This window comes from Lolium perenne, chromosome 1, assembly GCF_019359855.2.
Source record: "Lolium perenne isolate Kyuss_39 chromosome 1, Kyuss_2.0, whole genome shotgun sequence".
NCBI lineage: Eukaryota > Viridiplantae > Streptophyta > Magnoliopsida > Poales > Poaceae > Lolium > Lolium perenne.
The window spans coordinates 83851554-83875685 of NC_067244.2; the positions used below are offsets into that span (position 1 = coordinate 83851554).

At 44.3% G+C, this 24132-nt stretch overlaps 2 protein-coding genes across 5 annotated transcripts; one reads left to right on the top strand and one right to left on the bottom strand.

Moving 5' to 3' along the window:
- The first annotated feature begins 10193 nt into the window (after positions 1-10193).
- On the top strand, positions 10194-12897 carry LOC127333642 (WAT1-related protein At5g64700-like). Its single transcript, XM_051360033.2, has 7 exons — positions 10194-10582; positions 10802-10864; positions 11597-11713; positions 11800-12040; positions 12154-12312; positions 12501-12652; positions 12760-12897. The coding sequence occupies exons 1-7, from the start codon at positions 10203-10205 to the stop codon at positions 12836-12838; spliced, it is 1191 nt and encodes a 396-aa protein (XP_051215993.2). The 5' UTR covers positions 10194-10202; the 3' UTR covers positions 12839-12897.
- A 661-nt stretch (positions 12898-13558) lies between these two features.
- Positions 13559-18804, bottom strand: LOC127303754 (uncharacterized). 4 transcript variants are annotated; one of them, XR_007853341.2, is made up of 4 exons: positions 18593-18804; positions 15859-18369; positions 15676-15719; positions 13561-15404 (listed from the first exon to the last, which is right to left on the bottom strand). XR_007853341.2 is itself a non-coding variant. In XM_051334468.1 (2 exons), the coding sequence occupies exon 2, from the start codon at positions 18220-18222 to the stop codon at positions 16042-16044; it is 2181 nt and encodes a 726-aa protein (XP_051190428.1). In that variant the 5' UTR covers positions 18223-18369; positions 18593-18804; the 3' UTR covers positions 15743-16041. The 4 variants fall into 4 exon arrangements, 1 of the variants encoding a protein (XP_051190428.1); XR_011755965.1 differs by having other exon boundaries at positions 13559-15719; positions 15859-18312; XR_007853340.2 differs by having other exon boundaries at positions 13559-15719.
- Positions 18805-24132: the final 5328 nt, after the last annotated feature.

Consider the following 24132-nt stretch of genomic DNA (forward strand, 5'->3'; position numbering starts at 1 on the left):
AATGGATAGAAGCAAAGCCGATAAATTCACCATACGGGGCATCTGCCGTTAAATTCATAAAAAGCATCGTCTTCAGGTTTGGAGTGCCTCACAGCATCGTCACGGACAATGGTAGTAACTTCACATCCCATGAATTCAAGGATTACTGTCAAGAAGTGGGTATCAAGCTGCACTTTGCGTCAGTTGCACACCCGCAAACTAACGGTCAAGTCGAGAAAGCCAATGGCATCATCTGCAACGGCATAAAGAAACGCTTGTTAGCACCACTGGAGAAAGCATGACACACCTGGCCAGAGGAGCTGCCTAGTGTGTTATGGAGTATACGAACAACACCAAATACAGCGACACAAGAAACGCCGTTTTTCTTGGTCCATGGAGCGGAAGCGGTGTTGCCAATCGAAATAGAACACGATTCTCCACGAGTCGTGGAATATGATGAAGAGGTGTCGAGAAAAGCTCTAGAAGACGACGTCGATGCACTCGATGAAGCTCGAGACGAAGTACTTTCACGGGTAGCCAAGTATCAGCAGGACCTGAAGAATTACCACAGCTGACGTTTACGACCAAGATCCTTTCAAGTGGGAGATCTAGTTCTACGACTCAATCAACAAAGCACTGAAAAACTCGAGTCACCATGGCTTGGCCCTTACGTCATCACGGAAGTCATCGAAGGAGGAGCATACAGAATCAAAGACAAGAAGTCAGGGGCTCCCGAGAAAAATCCCTGGAACGTGGCACAGCTAAGGCGTTTTTACGCCTAGTGTCAAAATATAGTCCTTCTTGTAAAAATACAATGTACTGAAACGCCCGCGAGTTTTCAGACGTGCTCTTTTCCTTTTTCGGGGCACCGAGTGGGGCCGGAAAAGGTTTTTAATGAGGCGGGCTCGTGGTGCTGCAATATAGTAAAGATAGTTGAGATATATATTTCTTCGGCAGGCTCGGGGGCTTATGCCTCAGACTTGATGACAATATTTCGCCATGGTGCACAAACACCTCGCAAAATAAGACCAAGATGCAAGATCGCAATCAATAAAAATAAGGCACGGGGGCTTGTACCCGCAAATATAGTATGCTCAATACAATCTAGATGCTTTGGTTTAAAAACCTCGCGCATACAATAAATAAAGCCGACACCAAGACACTTGGAGTATCAACGAGGAAAAAAATAGTTTATCGACTGTACAATATAGAACATGACGACAATATACAAGAAACAATTCTTGAGAATAATTCAAAGAAGAAGAGAAGATTAGTGATGGCCTAGTATGTTATCTATGGACATCCGATTTGAAGAACGAGTGCTATGATCAGCGTAGCTGCCTTTCTCGAAGAACTTAGATTCAATCCGAAGAAGTTCGTCCATCATAGCTTCGGCTACAGGGGTTACATAATCGTCAATTTTGCTAATATCCCTTTTCTTTCTCGTCACCTTCACCAAGCACTTGGGGACAATCTGGCTCATATCAAACTTAGGATGGCAGATTTTGATCATGATCATAGCAAACCTAGCACCAGCACAGAGTTGTGCCCGAATAAAGTCATGGATCTTCGGGGCATCTTTAAACTTCTCCATCAAGCCAAGGAGAGTATCGGGTGTTTCGTTCCAAGGAAACAATGTTGTATAAACCAATGACAAGGTTCTGGTACAGGAATCCAGGAAATCGCGAACCTGGGAGGCGCGGTCTTGAAATCTGACGATCTGTCGGGTCCTTTCTGGAGTAGCCCAGAACAAACAGCCGTGGTCAAGGGAGAGATTGACGAGTAAGTTGGTCCTCGTATTTACCCTATCATCTTCGGCAGCAGCGTCGAGAAAGGAACCTATTTTAACGATAGCATAAAGATCTCAAAAAAGGATACAGCAGACAGATAGAAGAAGCTTTGGTTCGAAGTAAATTACCAGATATATCGACAGCAGCCTCATTCATCAATTCAAGCATGGAATTTTCTCGAGAAGCTGCTTTTTTAGCTTCAGAAACAGCAGCATCCTTGGCAGCTATGGCCTCTTTGGCTTGTTGGAGAGCAATTTTCTCTCTTTCAGATGCTTTTCGAGATTGTTCCATCATTGCCAAAGTTTGTTTTTTCATGGATTGAAGTTGTTGTCGAAGTTCTTGCAAATCGTGCGACAAATGTTTGCTTGAAGAACCTTCGACAAGGTTATCACTGACTAGTGCTTTCTTCGAGATTGAAGAAGCAGGCGAAGTTTCGGCAGAACAAGGATTGGTGGAGTAGTTATCAAATATTAACTGGAAAAGAAATTCTCAGGATCAATGATGGTGCAAGGTAGAATTTCATTGATCTTCAAGATATTTACATAGATATTACAGAAGGAAGTTCCCCAAAAGGACTACTAAGGTAATTATCGCCAAAGCTAACATGACGACAATAGCAAAAGAAACAGAAGCAACAAATAAAGAAAAAGAAGAGGCATTCAACTAGACCTCCGGCCTTGATGAGCTAGGAGTTGAAGATGGCTTGATCCCGAGATAGGCCAGGATTTTCTTCGTATTGGGTTTGGCTGCCTTGATCAAGGATCGCCATTTCGCTTGCTCTATCTGGTCGGTGTCGCCAACTTTCGTCCAGTCAACGGTTTGTTGGCTGTCCGCGACCAAGGCAACAGTGCTCTCGACAACAATCTTCATGTTTTCCTGGCGCATCTTCAGCCCAAGATCTTCGGGTGGATTGAAGTTCTTGGCAAGAGCAAGGAAAGTCTTGGGCTCCTCTTTCTTCGGGAAGAAGTAAGGGAATAGCCTTGATAGTCCTGCGTCAGCATGTTCCATGCCTTCGCGAACTTCGGTCCCATGAAACTCCAGGAACGAGAGTGCGTCAAGGAGAGGATCATTGTTGGGATCTTCAAGCTCAAAATCTTGGTTTGTTTTACCTGCCGAAGAAAAAATATGTTGGTCGACAGCATGCGAGGAAAATCAAGTATAAGAAAGATAGAAGGAATTGACTAAATTACCAACGAAGCGCCGATTCTGCGCGGTCAAGCGCTTGATGATCGCCTTTTCGCGAGTAGCCTGGGCGGCTTTATGCTCATTCAGAGCAGTTTCGGCGTCGTCAAGTCTTTTCTGCAGATCTTCGACGCCAGCATCTTTTGCCTTGGCTTCCTCAGCCTCCGCTTTAGCATGGCTAGCGTCGAGTTCAGCCTTCTTGCGAGCCGTTTCACTTTGCTCTAGTTTTTGAGCAAGCGTGTCGACAAGCTTGTTGGCCTCTGCAAGTTTCTCTGTCAAGATAGTAAAGAATCGTCAAAATTGCGACAAAACAGGAGCAGGAAGTTATAAAACAAGTCATTATAAGGGTGTTACCTTCAGTCTTGCTGGCATATTCACGGTACCCAACGAATTGGGTACCGATACGAACAAGCTCTTGGATCATAGGCTGTCAAAGAAGGACAAAGAAAGAAAACGTCGGTATGGGAAAAATAAAGGCATAAAGAAGCAAAACAGAGGAAGTAAAGGTAGTAACAAGCAAATTAAAAACTTACATCATCCAAGAGAGGATTGGAGGAGCTACCCAATTGGAGGGTAGGCTCCACGACCGTTTCCACCCTCGTCCTTTTTGGTAAAGGGACAAGGGGGCTTGAAGGAGGAGTAGGAGCGCCAACGTTTAGTTGAGGAGGCGAGGATTCCTCTCCTTCAACTGGCGTCTCCGAAACAACTAAAGTATGTGACGTACTCGTTCGAGCAGCCACATCAAGAGTTGGTATTTCTTCCTCATCATCACTGGGATTAAAAGGCGACAGCATAAAAAGCAAGACAGGCAAAAATCTTCGAGTACAAAATAAGGGGAACTAGAGGTGACTTACGAGCTGATGAGGGATTCAAGATATGGATCATAAATTGCCTTCTGACGTGAAGGACCAACTTCTTCGGCTTTGGAGGTGCCGGAATCTTCGGCACCATTTCTTTTCCTTTTGTTCCTTGGAGAAACATCAGGAGGAGGAGATTGTGCCGATGTAGTGCCTTCGGAGGCAGCTTCCTTTTCAGAAGATCCCACAGATTTTAGAGAATCCACGGGTTCATTCACAAAAGAAGGAGCATCTTGATTGTCGTCAGTGACAATGGCCCTTTCTTCGACGTCTCCACCTTCAGGAAGGGGAGGAAGCGAGACAAGATTTGGATGGTTCTGTATAAAAAGCAGGGGAAGATGTCAAAAAGCAGGGAAATAAAGACAGCAAAGCAATAGCAAATTACGCGACAAAGTTTACCTGGGGAAGTGGATTGGTGGCACTGAATGGTTTTACACGACAAGAAGAAGGGACAGGATCTTTTTTGCTGAGAGACGAGATTTTTCGGACAAGTTTTTCCAAATCCTTGACCTCTAAATCCGCTGACAACCGATCTGCGTCCTTGTCGCCAGCATATTCCCAGAGAGGGTGTTTGCGAGCTTGAAGCGGTTGCACTCTGGTTCTAAGAAAGTATGCCGTGATTTGGATACCTGATAACTCTTTGCCGCGAGTATTTTGCAACTCATGGATACGGGTCATCAGGGCTTCTGTCGCTATTTTTTCTTCTTCGGCAGCCTCCGCGTCCCAGGAGCGGCGGCGAAGAATTTTCTCGGCACCATCAAAAGGAGGGATGTTGTCGTTAGCACATCCATGGTTCTCCTCCTGAATGTACAACCACTTCTTGCGCCACCCTTGAACCGAGTCAGGGAGCTTGACGTCGAAGTAATCGACGGTGGGGCAAACAGAAATTACAACGCCGCCTATATTATAGGCGACATTGGGGGAACCATTGCGGCGACAAAAGAAAATGCGCTTCCATAGCGCCCAGTTAGGCTGGACGCCAAGGAAGGCCTCACAGAGGGTGATGAAAATGGAGATATGGAGGATAGAGTTGGGCGTCAGGTGGTGAAGTTGAAGACCATAAACAAAAAGCAATCCACGGAGGAAAGGATGAATGGGGGCGGAAAGACCGCGGATGAGATGGTCGATAAAACTTACCCGATACCCCATTGGAGGGGTTGGGTAGCTTTCTTCACTAGGAAAGCACAGCGCCTTCGGCTTCTTGCTGATTCCCAGTTTCTTCAAAAGATTGACGTCCTGGGTGGAAATTTTAGACCTTTCCCACTCGGCGCTTCCCAGATCTACGGCGGCCATGGAGGATTCCGGCGTGCTGTGCCTGGTTAAGCGACGCGGTGGCATCAACAATGGCGCAGGAATGCAGCTGGGAAGAGATGAGCTCTGGGAGTTGTGGGGCGCAGGAGGAAGTTTTGCAGATGAAAGCAGGGGAACGGCGCGAGCGGAAGTGCTCGAGGAAGAAGAAGGAGATCTTATATAGAGGTGCGGTGAAGCGGCGGACCGTTGGATGGAAAAAGTGTGCGGCAGATGATAACCATGTGGAGACAAGGGTAAAACAGTATTTTAACATTGAGAAGTTACGGTACGTGCGCCAGGAAAAGCGGAGGACGTGTGTCCCCCACCTGCACGATGTGTCAAGATAATGGTTACTTTGGGCCCGCAAGGCAGCGGGAGAAAACTTCTCGCGATTTTCGGTCTCGAAATCATGGCTATCGTCAGCAATAACGTCATCTTGGCAGAAGAAAAAATTCGCCTCAAGAGTTTCATAAAAGGCGACATAAAAAAAATATTGGTGAGCCTTTGATCAAATACAAGTTTTTGCCCAAATGCTCGGGGGCTACTTTGAAGAAAAGAAAAAGTTCGAGTGTGACAATATAGAAACGGCGGGAGCCTATGATCAAACGCAAGCATTTGTTCATAGCCTCGGGGGCTACTCCCATCGGGAGCGCTGTTCGCGCACCTAATAGATATAAAAGTTCGAGAAGGAATGACAATATAGCGACACGATGCATTAAAGTGTTGAGCCTACAACCAAGCACTAGTTCTTGGCTGTAGCCTCGGGGGCTACTCCCATCGGGAACGCTGCTCGCGTACCCGATGAAATCATAAAAAAGAAGGAAAGAAAGAGAAAAAGAAAGATAGCAGGGCAAAAGAGTATATTTCGAGTTATAAATAACTCTGCATATACTCCCATCGGGGGAAAGATATAAGTCATCTTTGACTCGATGAAATGTGCCATTCCAACAGCCGAATAAGCACTCGACAATATATTCTCAGAACGCCAAAGTTGCGATCAATTTCTGAATGCCGCAAAATTGCGAAGGTAAGACCCCAGATCCGTTCTGTGTGGCGTGGCGCCGTCTCTGACGTCGGTTTGCTACTTTTATCCGTATCAACAGATACGAAGAAAAATCCTAACGGACGCGTTAGGTACCCGATAAATTTTACTGGGACTCGACAGAATGGTAAGTCCTTAAGCGGCACCTGTCGAAATTTACACCAGTATCCCGAGATCATGTCCAGGGACGTGATCTTGAAGTAGGTTTTTGCGGATTGCCACTAGAGCAGTTAACTAGTACCTGATCCGTCAGATGAACTAGCCCCAACTAGCATCATCCCTGTACAATATAGAAATTTATGTGAAGAAATATAGAAAAGTTAGAGTTGTCGAATAAAAATAAACAGTGGAGATTTGCCCTGACTCTGCGATTCAAGCAAAATCTCGGGGGCTACTGACATAGGCATCCCCAATGGGCCTGCCAAAGATAGTACCCGGGGTTTATTGAAGGCCCACTACCCGAAGAATAAGAAGATTCGGAAGCCCAAGATGTTTTTAAGGAAAGCTAGAGTTGTAATAAGAAGTGTTATTTGTAATCTTGCGGGATGAGTTAGAAACCTTCCCGGACTCTGTAATTTGTACAACACGAATCCCTCGGCTCCGCCTCCGATATAAGGGGGAGTCGAGGGACGAAGAAAGGATTGAATCATTGTTTTCCCAAACCCTAACTTTTACAATCGTCGAGTACTTTTCGGCTGAAACCTTCGAGATCTACTTGCCCTCTACTTCTAACTAAAATCCTAGTCTACGATCCGTAGGCATTGACAAGTTAATACCTTGTCACTCCTCTTCGAAAGATTTGAGGAGGATTTGGTGGCGGCGCCAGCGCTAGTGGAACTGGCGGCGGTGGTGAGGTTCTTCTTCTTCACCATCGCGAGATCTGGAAAGAATCGGGAAGACGGTGGTGGCGGCGCAGCAGTTGCGAAGAAAAGAAGAAGAAGGGCGAGGAGATGCTATGACAAATGTGGGAGAAGATTAGAGATCTTTGCTCATTGAAGATTTTAAAGAAGAGAAAAACTTGAGGGCTGCGTGGGCACGTGTCATTGTGCCAGTTCATTAAGTGGACCTTTTTGCCAAAGATGATTGCGGGAATCGAGGAGCCGCCTTGGTAACTGTGCGAGAAGGGCGGATATTGCTTAAAAATAGGCACGGACAGAGAAAGGATGGGCCCAGCGGGTCGTGTCTTATCAGTCAAAACCGAGTTGTCAGTAAAACGTCATCGATGACGTCGTAGAAAATGGTCGGAGTACTCGAAGGAATAAAAAAGTATCGGATGGCGCACTTGAGTCTATGCACAGATTGCGAAGCATCTGCACTTAGACTCGGGGGCTACTCCCATCAGGAGCGCTGATGCGCACCCGACAGAATGAGGAGTTGAAGGAAAAAATTTGGGCGAAAGAGTTGACTAATCAGCTCGAGTCCGCACCCGGCTGCAAGCACCCGCGTTCAGACTCGGGGGCTACTCCCATTGGGAGCGCGTGACGCGCACCCGACAGAACTTTTTTACACTCCAGGATCATGCCCGGGGATTTGATTCTGTGTAGAGTAACGTTGTTTTGCCATCGGTAGTTAACCAACAAAAGTTGGGCACGTTACTCATTATCCCTTGCGTGTGGAAAATATATCGGATGACCTATGAAGATTTACTGAAAAACTTCGGCAGAGCAGAACGTTCGAGTGGTACAACTTGAGTCTAAGCACGGATTACAAGCATCTGTACCTAGACTCGGGGGGGCTACTCCCATCGGGAGCGCTGACGCGCACCCGACAGAAGAAGGAGAACAAGAATGATCAAGGAGAAGAACATTAAAAGAAGACATGCTTCAGTCTCTACCCGAACTATGTTCGGCTAGACACTCGGGGACTACTGACGTGGGCATTACCCTTCGAGTAACCGACATTGCCCTATCCAGTATTAACTAGTTGGAGGCCCATAAAGGTACTTGGAGGCAAGACGGGCCACCTGGATGGCGCACCAGAAGATTCCTTGGCGAGCAAGATAAGGAAGCAGCTGAACAAGGAAAGATTAGATTTAAAACTGCTGTAAACCTAGTCGTACTCGGTTAGACCTCTTGAGACCTGGCCTCATATATAAAGGCCAGGAGAGGGGCTGCCGAGACACACAATCAATCTTAGCAGTTTAGCCACCAAAAGTCTAGAGCTAGGTCGCAGCAGCACTTAGCCTCTCGACGAGATCTCAGCCGAACTATTCGGCACCCCATTGTAACCCAATATCATTATAATCAAGAACAGACAGGCAGGACGTAAGGGTTTTACCTCATCGAGGGCCCCGAACCTGGGTAATCGCTCTCCCCGCTTGTCTGTGAACCGATGTCTCGTGTCAGCTTGCAGGATTCCATCAACCCTAAGCTCCAATCGGAGGGCATTGCCGAGGAGTACCCTCGACATCCGTTGGCTTTGTTTTCAATGATGCTAACAATTTTGTATACTATCACCTCGGTGGGAGTGAAGGCTACATTTGCATGTTGATCACATACTAATATTTGCGACCAACCTCAGGGTCATTTGAGGAGGCCTATAATTTCTTGTTCAAATTTTGGAAATGAAAGATCATGGGGTAGTTAATGTTATCTTGAACATAATTTTTTTGAGAGATGTGAATGATGAGTTAGACTTCTGGATTATCATTATGTGGAAACACTTTTGAGTTGCTTCATCAATTCGAAAGGACCCAATGATAGCTAGAGATCAATGAAGATACTCTTAAATTATTGGCTCACCCATGTATTTAATTAGTGCCACGTAGTCTGGCATCATGTTTGCTGTGAGCAAACTGAGTCGATTAGTTTCCAATCTAGAGATGACAATTGGCATACACTTTAAATGGTAATGCACTATCCAAAAAAGTACATTTAGTTACGACACTTGGATATGTTATGCATGGTTACTTGAAAGGTATGGTGAATCGAACTAGATTTAAATGAGATAAGACTGGAGCGAATATGTATTCACTTTAGAAATAGCACATTTTTATAAAAAAATGCAACCAAACAATCTTAACAAACTTAACAATGGCACTATAGCTCATAGAGTTAGATATTTCCAAAGTTGAAGCATAAGGCCAGGGGATGGACTCGATAGTGGGTGGAGAAGTAATACGGGTTATCGTCATGGATCTTGATAATCCAAGTGTGGTTCTTGAAGTGAACAATTTGATGGATAACATGAATTCATCGAGGCATGCAAAGAAAATATTTAAATATGTTAGGTAACTAAGAAACTCTATAGTGATAGTATTTGGTTATATCCAAACATCCAAGAAACTAGCAGATCCTTCTGCAAAAGATCTATTGCGGAATGTAGTTGACAATGATCGAGGGAGATGTGTACCCACATGAGTTATCATGGTTGTAACCAAATATGGAACCTAGAAAAACAAGCAGTTGGTTAAGTGGAGGAGAGTATATCTTTACAAACCCACACCCTTGAAGATGCAACACTAACCAATCTATATGATAGGTTGACTTTCATATTTTGTTGTTCTTCTCTTGGTTTCTCCATCCAGACAACCATATGTGTACGAGAGAGCCAGCCTCCGGAGCCGCACTTATATGTTGCAATCCTGCGCCAGCAATAAGATTTTGGGGAGCGTCTTAGCGTGACCACTTGCTTGATTAGCTATTTTTTTCGCAAAGTTCATATGCAATTTAGATATAGATGTGATGTATATCTGTTATTTGTATATCGCATGTCCAATTTGTCTATGATTTTTTTAAACGAGAATTTGCTTATGATAGATGTGTTGTATTTTTCTGAGATAGATGCAAGGGGGAATTGCGGAATGGAATCCCTACTCCAATCTGCCCTATCTCCCGTGTCCTATTTGATGGACTGGAGCAAAGAGCACCGCATCGGGATAATCGATCAATCAACCACCAGAAAAAAACGTGTCGAAGGAAAGAAGATCGTCCATAGTTCGAGCAAAAAGACACGAAACTGAAACCCGTTGGCGCGACCTTTCGGGCCCATACGAGAAATCTAAACCGCTGGTAAACCAGGAAGATGAGCCATGCATGCCGTGGGGTTGTTGAAACAGTCACGATGCGTTTATCAGGGAAACACCCGTGCACCATCCATCAACCGAGAGAGATCATCGAGTTACACGATTACCAGGCGCGGACCGGCTCCAACTGTGCCAAGTCTCTGATCTCTCTACTTCCAAGTGCACACACTCCTCTGACTAACAAGGTACAGCTAGCTAGGCACTGTTCCCCGATGGACATCAACGCCGACAAACAGCCTGTGACGAAGTCGGGGTGGAGGACGCCGGCGTCAATGGTGCTGGTGCAGCTGTTCACTACGGGAATGATTTTACTGTCCAAGGTGTCCATCGGCGACGGCATGTTCATCTTCGCGCTCCTCGCCTACCGCAGCCTCTTCGGCGCCGCATTCATCCTCCCCTTGGCGCTCCTCTTCGAGAGGTAATTAACCTGTTCGATCGCGTGCGTGTTAGCTTGCATATAAAAATGCTATTGATGGATGGAATATCTCCTCCCCAAAAAATTTAGTAGCCGGTCGAATTATATATGAACAGGATGTTTGGCATGCATATCCCTGACGACTAAAGTGAAATTTAGCTGCTCATAGCGTCAGCGTTGGAATTCTCTCAAATGCAGTTGTTATGATTTCGTTCTTTATAGGGGGAAATGGAGGGAGATGGGTTGGTGCGCCATGGGATGGATCTTCCTCAATGGATTCATTGGGTAAGTTCGTCATCATCTTTTGAACGATATAATCCACGCCAACCATATGTCAACCCAAACCAATACCGCATCGCTACAATCAGAGCACCGACCAATGATTCAATGAACCACACTGATCAAGCATGAGCTGAGCGATGAATGGCCCAAACATTCGTCAGCTTCTGCCGCCAGACTCACCAGCCGTCCCAAGTAGCTCCGAGGTCCGGTTTTTGGTTACACCGATACTAATAGATATCTTCTTGTGCAATTATTTTTTAAGTACACAACTACCTAGGATAGCATTCTAAGAACCAATGCATTCGGGACGGCATGAGACAGGCCTGCGGATTGAACAAAGACGGGTTTCATGCAAATACTTGTCATGAAGAATGGTTTTCTTTATATTGTAACAATGTTGTTACTCTTTCAAGTCATTATAACAACCATAAGGGATTCTATTATGCCTCTGGTACTCTTGGCGCCGTTATTCTTAAAGCAGGTTAAAATTCTCACACAAACCATCTCTTACACAAACTTCGGTTCGATGCTTCGCCAGCAAACGAACTATTGATAAGTCGCATCGGCCATAATGTAGAGTTGTTCTTCAGGTCAACTATATTTATTATAGTGCTTCATGCTGAATATCATCTTTAATTGAAGATAAAATAGTTACTTCCAAGCTAATTGGAGGGCTAATTGGGTGAATAAAATAGTATGGCAAAATAAATAATCTGAAAAAACAATGGTATGCAGGTACTTGGTGCCAATGAGCCTATACTTCTACGGCCTGCGTGATACAACGTCATCTTATGCCGTCATCTTCCTGAACATGATTCCTCTTTTCAGCTTCGCCCTCTCGCTCGTCTTCAGGTATGCGTGAATTCGGGATAAACTTCAGGTTTAATTTACCATGCGCAATATCAACTAATCCATACGTATGCCTGAACATATTACAGAATGGAGACGTTCAGAATCTTGAGCATAGCTGGATCACTAAAGATTGTAGGCGTTCTGCTCTCTGTTGGAGGCACGATGCTCATCAGCCTTTACAAGGGCAAGACGCTGCGTCTCTGGGATCCCATCCTGGAGCACCACCACAAGGAACAGCAGACGGCTCAGGTTGCAAGCAATCAGCTAAGAGGGACAATATTGTTGCTAGGCGGCAGCTTCACATTTGCTTGCTGGTACCTGATTCAGGTGACTCGTCATGCAGTGGCATATTGCTGGTATCCCTGAATTTATTTTAAGTGCATTATTCTATTATTTATGTAGTACAATTCAGAGCACGGAATAACTATAACATGTTGCAGTCAAGGGTTCTCAAGGTGTATCCATACAAGTATTGGTCCTCCATGGCGACATGCTTGGTTGGAGGATTTCAGACAGCAATAGTTGGAATAATATTAAGAAGGGACAAGAATGCATGGAAGCTAGGATGGGATCTTAACCTTGTGACAATCTTGTACTCTGTGAGTCAAAGTATATCTTGCAAACACTCATAAAAAGCCAAACTGAAGCCTTAGATATATTGAGGCCAAGAACCTCACAATAATCTTTGGAGTTGGTTAATTTAGGGATTAAATTAATCCTCTGGTACTTGAAAAACCTAGGTGAAAAATTATTTGCTAGGATACTGACGTGAAATTCTTTGATGTAGGGGGCACTTGCAACGGCAGCGAGATATTGTCTGAACTCATGGGTAGTGGCTAAGCGAGGCCCATCATATCCTCCGATGTTCAACCCATTATCTGTGGTATTCACGATTCTGTTAGCCTCCATCTTCATAGGTGACGATATTACAGTAGGAAGGTATCTCTCTTTGGCCTCTTTTCACGGTGCCGTCTTTCTGATTTCCGTCTTTGCCTCAAATTGTCGAACAAAAAAATGATAAACTGTTTTTTTTTCTGAATGTGCAGCCTGCTCGGCACAGCGACGGTAATTGTTGGGCTCTACACTTTCCTATGGGCAAAATCAAACGAAGTACCGGATAAATAGATCTCATTGGTGGCAGAAGATGGGTACCAAGTTTCCATAGGGAAAGCAATTTACCTCTAAGGGCTTGTTTGGTACTGGAGTTTTGGTGGGGATTAGCGGGAATAATCCGCTCCAAACTTCAAATCCCCACTTATCCCCAATACATGTTTGGTGCTAGAGTATGAGCGAGTTTAATCCCCACATTTCTCCACTTTTCCCCAAATTTTAGTGTAATTTTTTCAATCCCTAATACTCTACCCCTACCTAGTGGATTGGGGTTGGGGTTTTGTGGGGATTGGGTGACAAAAGTGATTCACCCAATACTCTAGAGTATTATCCCCACTAATCCCCACTAAAACACTAGTACCAAACAAGGCCTAAGGGTCTTTTGGTTCATTGCCATGTGAATGTGAATCTAGATTGATGGGGTACCATGTTTGAAGATGGGTACCAAGTTTCCATAGGGAAAGCAATTTACCTCTAATGATTTTTTGATGTGGAAGCACCCACACCCATGCTTGGGTGTACAAATATATTTCCGAACCATTAAGTAAAATATATTAAGAAATTTATTCATTGCATTTCATTACTTAAGTATAAACACTAAGGAAAATAAGTAAACTGATGAGTGCAAAACAAAATACAATACATAAGACTGAGGACAGATTTTCTGATGCCTAAATCCGTCTACCTAGAGAAACATAGAAATACTACATCTGCTCTCTTTCCTACACAAAATAATTCTTCATTTATCAATTCCAGATATTATAAAGAAATTATTCTTAAAAGATCATTGTGTAGCTTATGTTACCTTGTACATATATGATATAGGCACAAACAAACTGACTTATCCATTCTGAAGCCCTCTACTGGAACAACACATTAATTCCAACTAAGTCATTTAACCCTTCTCAAATGTACTGGAAAAGAAGATGAATATATTTTGGCTAACGATAAAAAAAAATAGACAGGCTACAATCCATTTGAGATCTCACCCAAAGGACATAAAATAAATCAGCTGATTTTAGTACATCCAGTAGGCCTGGAAAAAAATGCCAAATCAGTTTCACTATATATCACTTGACTTCATAAGTGGATTGGTAGTTAGAAAATAACCAAAACAGGGAACAAAAATATGCACATGTTACTTGATTTAGAATAGTATGATCGGTTGTATATTCACACTAATTGCCCCATCAACATTTGTAACATCAACAAATACGGAATCATCTCATGAATCTACCACAGTAAGTCTAAATCACATGTATACTTGGATTTCTGCAATCACCCCAAGAGAAAATGTTAAACCAACAGGCATATTTAAGTCATTTTCGATCGAACAATGATATGGAAAGGAATACATATCCAGTCTATATTAGGGTCCAGCAGTTAATTACCATATTCTAGCAGAGAAAAATTACTCAAGGAAATAGACACAAACTTGTATAAAAAAAAGAGCACAGTACCAAGAAAGTGCATATCATACATATGGCAACAAATTATATAGTTCTCAAATGAAGGTAGCACGTTCGAAGTTACCATAAGGGATTATGTAATGGGTACTTCTCTCGAAAAAAACGACCAACATCAATCTAACAAGTAACAACTGATTTAATTTTGTGAAACACCTTGTTTATATATTACGGAGGACAAGTTTTCATGGTGTTGTTCTCTTATTATCAAACATCTGTTCTCCTCTTGTGGCAATTATCTGAAGAAGGCCAAGGCCCCCCTATTAGATATGTTATTGAATAGAAGTTGGCATTGTGGCAAAATATTCGCTCTGTACATTAAGGAGGATGAATAGGCAGCAACAATTTGCGGTAAAAATGCATCATTCTGATGCATGTATCAGTAGGCCCCACTTATTAGTTTAAACTAACATTCAAACTTTAGTAGAGTTTCCTACTTTTAGTGTTCCAATAAGATGGCGACATTCCATAGAATATAGAAGGCGTGTATATGCTAACCTACAGTATGATAGATGCTTAGTTTTAGTTCCACCTACTAAACCTTCTTCACGTCGCTTCTTCTTAGCCATCACAAGCAAATACTGAACTTAAGACCTTCTTGTTGGCTATGGTGAGCGAATACTAACCTTAACACCCTTGGTGCTCGAGCTATCAAGAACATCACTGCTGAAAAACAAATACCTGCAATATTAACCAAGGATGGTTTTTGTTCGGCCTAAAAATTCATATTAGACCAACCTTCTTTCGTATAGAATCTCATGTATGTTGCAACCCACAATCAGCTTATCTAGAAAACAATCCAGAATTTAATACTGTTGATAAGTGTGTCTATGACCACGGAATCCTTTTTATGTGTGAACTACTTACAATTTACATAAATTAATGACTATCAGGTGAGTAATATAAATATGCGTTGTGCCAAACTATGATTTCTGAATTAGTACTGATATGTAGCTTTACAATTACAGGGACAAATTCAGAGCAGATGTCAAGGGGACAAACAAATTACAGGCAGATCGCATGGAACATTAAGAAGTTCCTGCCCTATGAATCGCAACGGTAGAGCACCACAATAACATGGGGAAAACAATCTGCTTTCCATCCGGCGACAATACCTGCGACCAGGACGTCCACGAAAATCAAATTATCAGGCTAGGGCAAGGAGTGAGGGACTATAACAGTCAATGTGTGTGGTGTCCTGTAATGGTTTTCTGCTTCTTTCCTCTGTTTACTTCCTTAGTAAGGTGGCTGTGAATGGGGTGGATGTACATTGCATACCAGCAAAGTTGGTGTTGATGGATGCATGTGAACTTTTCAGTTGATACTCAACCAAACTTGCAAAGAAAAATAAGAAATACAAGAACATAATTGTGAAACTAATCATACCTTGACTTCAAGGTAGTGCACTGCACAGGAACTTCTTGAAAACCCTGAACAAGAAGGATAGTTATAAAATGGTGGCATACCTCTGTTATGGCTCCATCTAAACTATTAATTCATAATACAAATTAGCTTTATACAACCATTTTTGTCATATTCAAAGTAAGTATTGCAATGTTCAACACTTACTCGTGAACAAGAAATAGCTCGATCCTTGGAAATTCTCATTCACTTCGTGGACATAATAGCAATGAAGTTACATCAGCACCGCCAACCCAAAAGGGCTAGGTTCAGCTTGACTGATTAATAGAGCTCATCAGCATTATGAAATTATTGTGTTGACCAAGTTAATATATATCTCTATGTGAAAACCTATGCTACACCCTTATCTTCCGGAGAATCCTCAAAATCATCTTCACAACTGTCAAATCCCAGTATACACATCATCTTGGCATCCGGTGTAATGCCTGCCTGGAGCATACTCTTGTACATCATCTTAGCTTTCCTCTCATCTCCAGTTTTGTAGTATCCTATTATGAGATCTGTATAAGTTACTACAGTAGGTGTAAGACCCCTATTTATCATTTCTTCCATCAACATGTTTGCACCATCCATTGCAAGTACTTTACTGAATCCACCAATTAAACAAGTATAAACAAAAGCATCTGCAGGCAAACCCTCCTTTTCCATCTCTCTGAATATTTCCAGAGCTGCCTTCATGTTTGAGCGCTTACAATAGCATGCAATTAGAGACGTATATAAAATCATGTCCGGTTTTATACCCTTCCCAATCATATGATTAAACAATGTCTTAACTTCCGGAAGTCTATTATCATGGCACATACCATTTATCAGGCTAGTATACGTAAAGATATTAGGTTTTGTCCCCTCATCCACCATTTTATGATACAACCTGAAAGCCTCATGCAGATCCAAAGCTTTCACAAAACCATCAATAATAATACTGTAAATCACAGTATCAGGAACATAACCCCTTTTTATCATATCCCCGAAAATTCCCCATACATCATCAGATTTGTTGACCTTAAACAGGCCATTGATGATAACCCTGTATGTACAAAGGTTGGGGAAAATTCCAAACTGGCGCACTTTATCCAGGAATGTGAAGGCTTCAGCAATCCGGCCTTTGTTACTGAAGCCATTGACAAGAATTGTGCAGGTCACAATGTTTGGACTTATCCCATTATCGAGCATGAGCTCAAATGCACTCAATGCTTCTTCAAGGTCCCCATGTCTACAGTATGCAAATATCAGACTAGTGTAATTGTAGACATCTGGAACAAAATTATGATGAACCATGTCATTCCAAAGGTCACAGGTAACGTCTAGATCCAAATGTTGGCAACAGCCATGAAGAACAATGCTGTACACTATGTGGTCAGGCTTGAAACCATGCTCTTCGAGCCTCTTAAAAAGCTCAAACACCCATTCAATATTTCCAACTCGGCAAAGACCATGCAAAAGTGAACTGTAACTTGCCAGAGTAGGGGCAATTCCAGTCTTTGCCATTTCAACAAGCATGTAATAGCCTGTCAACAGATCCCCTTTTTTGCATAACCCATCAACTAATATGCTGTAGCTATGGACATCTGGGACAAACCCACCCTTCTTCATCACGTCAAACACCGCTATTGCTTTTTTAAGCTGACCCTCGTGACAGAAACCATGAATCACTGCATTAAAACAGTAAATGTTGCAAGGGTCGCCTCTCTGACAAATCATTTGAAGAAAGTTCCATGCAGATGTCACCTGTCTGGCACGGCATAGCCCATAGAGGTAAGTACCAAATGTTACAGCATTCGGCCTCACACCTTTTGTTTCCATTTCACGAAGAAGCTCAAAGGCTTCCTCCAAGCATAACTTATCTCCATGGGTATACGCACTCATCAAAACTGAATAAGAGTAGACATTTGGTGAAGGACTAGAACTCTTCATATCATCAAACAAACTCCTTGCGTGCAAGATTTGTTTCTTTACAACTAAGCTCTTCAGTAAGAAGTTGCACACCCGCAACTCAACTCCAACCTTCTTGGCCTCAATGTAAGTGAGAAGAGCATCCTCAAACATTGACAGATCTACAAAAATCCAAATGATTGTGGCATAAACTTGTAGCAATGTCATCGACCCACCCATGTTGCTGACCAACATAGGTGCCAACTCAAACAACTCTGGCCCAGCATCCCCGCAGTAATCAACAATGCTCTGAATCAAGCACCGGATGTCTGTGATTCCATGCGGCAAGAATGACCGCATAAGCAATGCAAACAACCCAACTGACTGGGATAGCCCATATAACCTGACACACTCCCTGAAGGTAATCTTTCTGGCCTGATCCAAATTCGATGTCCGGACTGCTAGTGCGATCAAAGGATGAATACACCGGTTTCTATACTCGCTGCAAAAAGAGCTTCGACTGGGTTCTTGATTATCCAAGCTCTTAAAGCTACAAGCCAGAGAGGAAAGGCACAATACCGGGGGATGATTTCTGTTTATAAGGGCTCGACGCAGGAACCCTGGCACTGCTCGGTGCATAGACGATGAATCCCAACCCGTCTTTGCATTGATGGCACCAGTCAAAGAAGGAAGATCCCGCAAAAAGATTACACTTCATAGACCAAGCTTCTGAGAGTTAAAAACGAGAAAGAATAAAACAAGCTTGCAAGTTTATATCAGAATTTCCTGCAAGAAACAATCAAAAGTAATTTCTTCTTTTCTCTGTTCGAAAATAAAGAACAATAATCTAACAGGGGAGATACATCATAAACATAGCAACAAGGTATAAACATCTATCAAGAGAATGCATTGAATTAAACTTGTAAGAAAAAATTAACATCAATCTTTATCTAGCATTGCTTCTGAGTACAAATTATAAAGCTCGTGTAAAAGAGCACAGGGCACTCACGCTGGTAGCGGCGGCGCGGCGCCCTTCCAAGTTGTACGTGCTGGATGGAGGTAGGGCAGGAGGGAGGGCGCGCGCACGAAGGGATCTGCGGCTGCAGGGTCACCGGGAGGCGGGAAGTGAGAGCAAGTTCGCAGCGGCGGCGCGGGCAAGGAGGACGGCAGCGAGCGGCGCGAGGCAGAGTGGAGGTCTCCGCGCTCAGGCTGTTTGAGCGAGAGAAACTCGTTCCTTTCTGGGCGGCTTTAGTGGGCCAACAAGCAGGCTTGGCCAGCCCGTGAGTGCGTGGACAGAAATTTATCGATTGGGCCAGCCCAGCAAAATCCTCCGGTCAGTCGGTAGCGGCAGCGGCGTAGAAAGCCCCAGGCCAAAACAGACGAAGACGACCAGAAGGCTAGAGGGTCAGGCTGTAGGTGGGCCTGTCCATGGGTGCCCACTAGCTGACCACCTCTGCCCGCCTGACTTGGGCTGGTCACCGCTACATGTCCGTTCCTTTCCTTGAGACTAGGTGGGCGTTCGCTACCGCACGCATAGAGGAGCTATGCACTGACGCCTCAAAGCTCAGAGTGAGCACTTCGCCAGCTTCCAGGACGAGGCAAGGATCAATTTTTAGCACAGCACAGAGCTTCCTTCAGACGACAGATTTGGTACAACTGCTAGCACATACACTTACTACAGTATAATACATTCATGTATAAGAACACGTCCAGAAATTCAGACTATCTTTAAACCGGTACAAAGGGAAATGACAGGAAAATGTCTCAGGATATTCTGAGTATCTCAAAACAATACAAAGGGAAATGACAGGAATATGCCTGTCTTAGGGCATCTTCGACGCGGGTACGCAAAACGTCCCCGTGTGTCCTTTTGGGTAAAAACATGACCCAACACGCGGACCCAAATGCAAAACGGACGGCACGCGAGGTCCGTCACGACCTAAAGCCAGCTCAAATTTGCGTGGCTTTTGGGGCGAGCCGGACGAGCACGGGTGTGCTTTTCCATCCGCACATGTCTAGTAGAGGGGGATTGGGCCAGGGAGAGGCTGGAGCTCGGGCAGAGAAGGGATTGGGGAGGAGAGGTGCGACAAGTGATTGACGCGCAGTTGATATAAACTCCAAAAGTAAGGTACGATGAACATAGCAGCAAATTTTTTCTCAGTAAGAAATCAAGATTTAATCGATCAGTTAGAGAAAAAAATCGCATTCGAAGATGTTGCTGGCTAACTTTAGCAGGGTGCACTACCGGTGTCAGCCGTGCAACCTGCACACAACACAACTAAAATATTTTGTCCCAACTTACAGTGAGTTTATCAATCTCGTCAGTTTTGCTGAAAACAAGAGATTAGACGTATAGTGTGGAAAGAGATATTTATTTGCAATAAAATAAAGAGAAATGTGCTTGCAGTTATCGTGGGAGTTAGCAATAAAGAGAACATGTATTTGCAATGTAAAAAAACGATCGGGGGTCCACAGTTCACTAGATGTGTCTCTTCATAAAAATAAATAACATTTTGGGTAAACAAATTACAGCTGGTCAATTGACAGAATAGAGATCATACATGTGAATGGATCGTAGCGAACAAGAGGGGGGGGGGTGAATGGCGCTACGGCAAGTTTTAACCTTTTTCAATTTTAGCGCAACGGAAGGTAAAGGTGATAACTTTAGCAATAGCGGGGTTCCTACAATGATGTTAGGACAAGTGCAACAAGTAAAGGAATCAACAAGCTAGTATGAGTAAGGAGCGAGACAACCGGAGGGCGCGGAGGCGAGGCGATGTTTGTTTACCGCAGTTCCTTCCACAACAGGAAGTACGTCTGTGCTGAGAAGGTGCTAGTCTCACACAAGAGACTAGACGGCCACACCACGAAGGAAGGCCTCACCTTCTTCCTCGAGAGAGCTCCACGAAGGTGCTCTCCCTCTTCCACTAAGGCACCAGTCGAGGCGGTGATTCCTTCACAAGGTTGGGGCGAGCTCCACACACAAGGATGCTCCCAACACCCTATGAAGCTAGTACATCACCAAGCTAGGCTCCATAGCTGCACATCTCCAATGTTCCACCATAGGAACCCATCTCCAATGCTCCACCAAAGGAACCCTTCCAATACTCCACCAAGAAGCTCTTCCAGTGCTCCACCAAGAAGCTCTTCCAGTGCTCCACCAAGAAGCTCCTCCAGTGCTCCACCAAGAAGCTCTTCCACCAAGGAACCCTAACAACAAGATCCACTAAGGACTACCACGAATTGGTGAACTTTCTCTCGGTAGAATGATAGATCGGGGTCTCCTCCACCACCACACAAAGTATGAACAAGATTGGTTGGGTGGATGAGGAGATCCCCTCAATTTTGAGCTCAGCAACAATGGAGGAGAGAGAGAGAGAAGAGCTGAGGCTGGGTGGAGAAGAAGGGCCCTTTATATAGGTCCCTCCAAATCCAACCGTTGCCCACTGTTTTTGCCTAAGCGGTACTACCGCTCCTAGAAGCGGTACTACCGCTCTGAGTTCGAATTCCCCACTGAACTTGTCCACGTGGACACATTGCGGTACTACCGCTCGCGGTACCGCAATGGGGTCCAGACCTTACTGGACCCCAAGCGGTACCCGAGCGGTACCAGAGCGGTACTACCGTAACGCGTTATGGTACTTAGCGCGGTACCGTGGGCGGCACTACCGCCCTCAAGCGGTACTACCGCTCCAGGTACCGTGAAGGTACCGCAACATGCTCTGTGGGACAAAACCATGTGCAAGGCTCAGAGCGGTATCACGGGCGGTACCAGTAGAGGTAGCGGTACTACCGCTCCTGGTACCGGTAGTACCGCTATGGCTAAAACAGCTTTTCCTCTCTTCCTCTCCTATCATGTGTCCTCACGACACACACGCAAAACCAGAAACCCTAACAGCTACGCTTCGGTCTTCTGATCATAATGTGCTCAGCGAGGGTACCGTGCATCTTGCAAACCTATCAATGACAAACTTTGTGCACGGTTAGAATTGTTCGAGTGTTGTTATCAAACACACAAAACACGGGATATGGATCTTGCTCTTACAATCTCCCCCTTTTTGGTGTTTGATGACAACACACGAATTTGCAATAAATCATAGGATATTATGATAAGGAATTTTGGTTTGCAAGTATAGGCGAAGCTCCCCCTAGACGTGATGTGGGCTAAGCCCAAGGATGTGCCCGATCTTCACGGATTTGGGTGGAACTCGTGGGGGTAGGTGGATGAACGCGATGAACACGAGGAACGCGAGGGGGATTCGTGGGGATACAACACACACACGCACACAAACCGGTTTTCCCTCGTTGGCCCGATACACCAACTCGATAGAGGTTGCGAGAAAAGACCTTCCGGTAGAAGTCCCGCAAAGAGATCGACAAATCGAAGCTCGCAAGATCTAGAAGGGTGAAAAGACCGGAAGGTTGATAGAAGTGCAAGCAAAAGACCAAATAGGTAGAAGTGCAAGCAAAAGATCAAACAAACGGTAGAAGTCACCAAAGAGATCTTGACAAGTCGATAAGGAGCCCGGGTGGGTAGATACAAGATCTAAGATCTAGGTAGTTTTCCACAAGGGTGAGCAAAGCTCAGGTTTAATTTCACATCCAGTCTAATCTCAGATCTGAGCCCTCAGGGCTATTTATAGGTGAGGGCGAAGAGTTAAGTTACACGCTGAAAAGTGCTGTCTTGCTGAAGTTCAATTTTGTACCAGTAGTGGTGAACCGAAGCCTCTCCGTGCTCACCAAGTACTTGGATGTTGGTATGTCGATGACGTAGGCATTGTCGTTGATGCGCTTGAGGACCTTGAAGGGACCATCACCTCGGGGCTTGAGCTTGGAGTTTCTTTCTTGAGGGAAGCGGTCCTTGCGAAGATGTAACCATACGAGGTCTCCTTCATTGAAGATCCGTGCCTTTTTATTGATGTTGAGTCTAGTGGCTTGGCGAAGAACTTGTTGCTCGATCGTTGCCCTTGTATCTTCATGTAGTTTCTTCATGTATTGTGCTCGCTTGTCGATGTCCATGTTGACTTGCTCATGTAGTGGAAGTGGTAGTAGGTCAATTGCCGTAGGTGGTTCAAAGCCGTAGACGACCATGAACGGGCTTCTCATTGTTGTAGAATGCTTGGAGCGGTTGTAGGCAAACTCCGCATGCGGGATGCAATCCTCCCATGACTTCAAATTCTTCTTGACAAGGACTCGGAGTAGCGCGGAGAGGCTTCGGTTCACCACTTCGGTTTGCCCATCGGTTTGTGGATGTGAGGATGATGAGAACAAAAGCTTGACGTTGAACTTGGCCATTAGTGTCTTCCAAAGGTAGCTCATGAACTTGACATCTCGATCCGACACAATGCTTCTTGGTACACCGTGGAGTCTCACAATTTCCCTAAAAAACAAGGAGGCAATGTGTGAAGCATCATCCGTTCTAGAGCATGGTATGAAATGAGCCATTTTAGAGAATCGATCAACCACTACAAAGATAGAATCATGACCATATCTAGTGCGAGGCAATCCTAGTACAAAATCCATACTAATGTCGGACCAAGGAGCATGAGGAATAGGCAATGGTGTATAAAGACCATAGGGGTTGGAAGTGGACTTAGCTTGTAAGCATGTTGTACACCGTCGGCAAAGGCGCTCCACATCGCGGTACATTCTTGGCCAATAATAGTGAGTGGAAAGCATGGCATATGTCTTCTCTCGTCCAAAGTGTCCCATGAGACCACCACCATGCGATTCTTGTAAGAGCAAAAGGCGAAGCGAGGACATAGGAATGCAAAGTTTGTTGCCTTTGAACAAGAATCCTTGGTGCAAATAGAAATCATCGATACCCTTAACATGAGAACACTTTGCAAATATGGGTCCAAAGAAGGTGTCGGATGCATATAAATCTTTGATTTCATCAAGTCCCAAAACATGGAAATCCAATCGAGTGAGTAAAAGGGTGAGTTTGCGGGAAAGAGCATCCGCAACTACATTGTCCTTGCCCTTATTGTATTTGATTACATATGGGAAAGATTCAATGAACTCGACCCATTTGGCATGTCTTTTGTTCAAATTGTGTTGACTTTTCAAACACTTCAAAGACTCATGGTCGGAGTGAATGACAAACTCTTTTGGCCAAAGGTAATGTTGCCAAACTTCAAGAACACGAACCAAAGCATAAAGTTCCTTGTCATATATAGGATAGTTGAGGCGTGCGCCATCTAACTTCTCGCTATAGTATGCCACGGGTTTTCCATTTTGCATGAGGACACCACCAATTCCAAGTCCACTCGCATCACATTCAATCTCAAAAGTTTTTGCAAAATCGGGAAGAACGAGTAGTGGTGCCTCGGTGAGTTTCTTTTTCAATTCATCAAAAGCATGTTGTTGTGCCTTGCCCCAAACAAACGGAACATTCTTTTTGGTAAGCTCATTTAAAGGGCAAGCAATGGTGCTAAAATCTTTCACAAAGCGTCTATAGAAACCGGCAAGTCCATGAAAACTTCGAACTTGAGCAACATTTGTAGGAGTAGGCCAATTGTGGATGGCCTCAACCTTGGAAGAATCAAC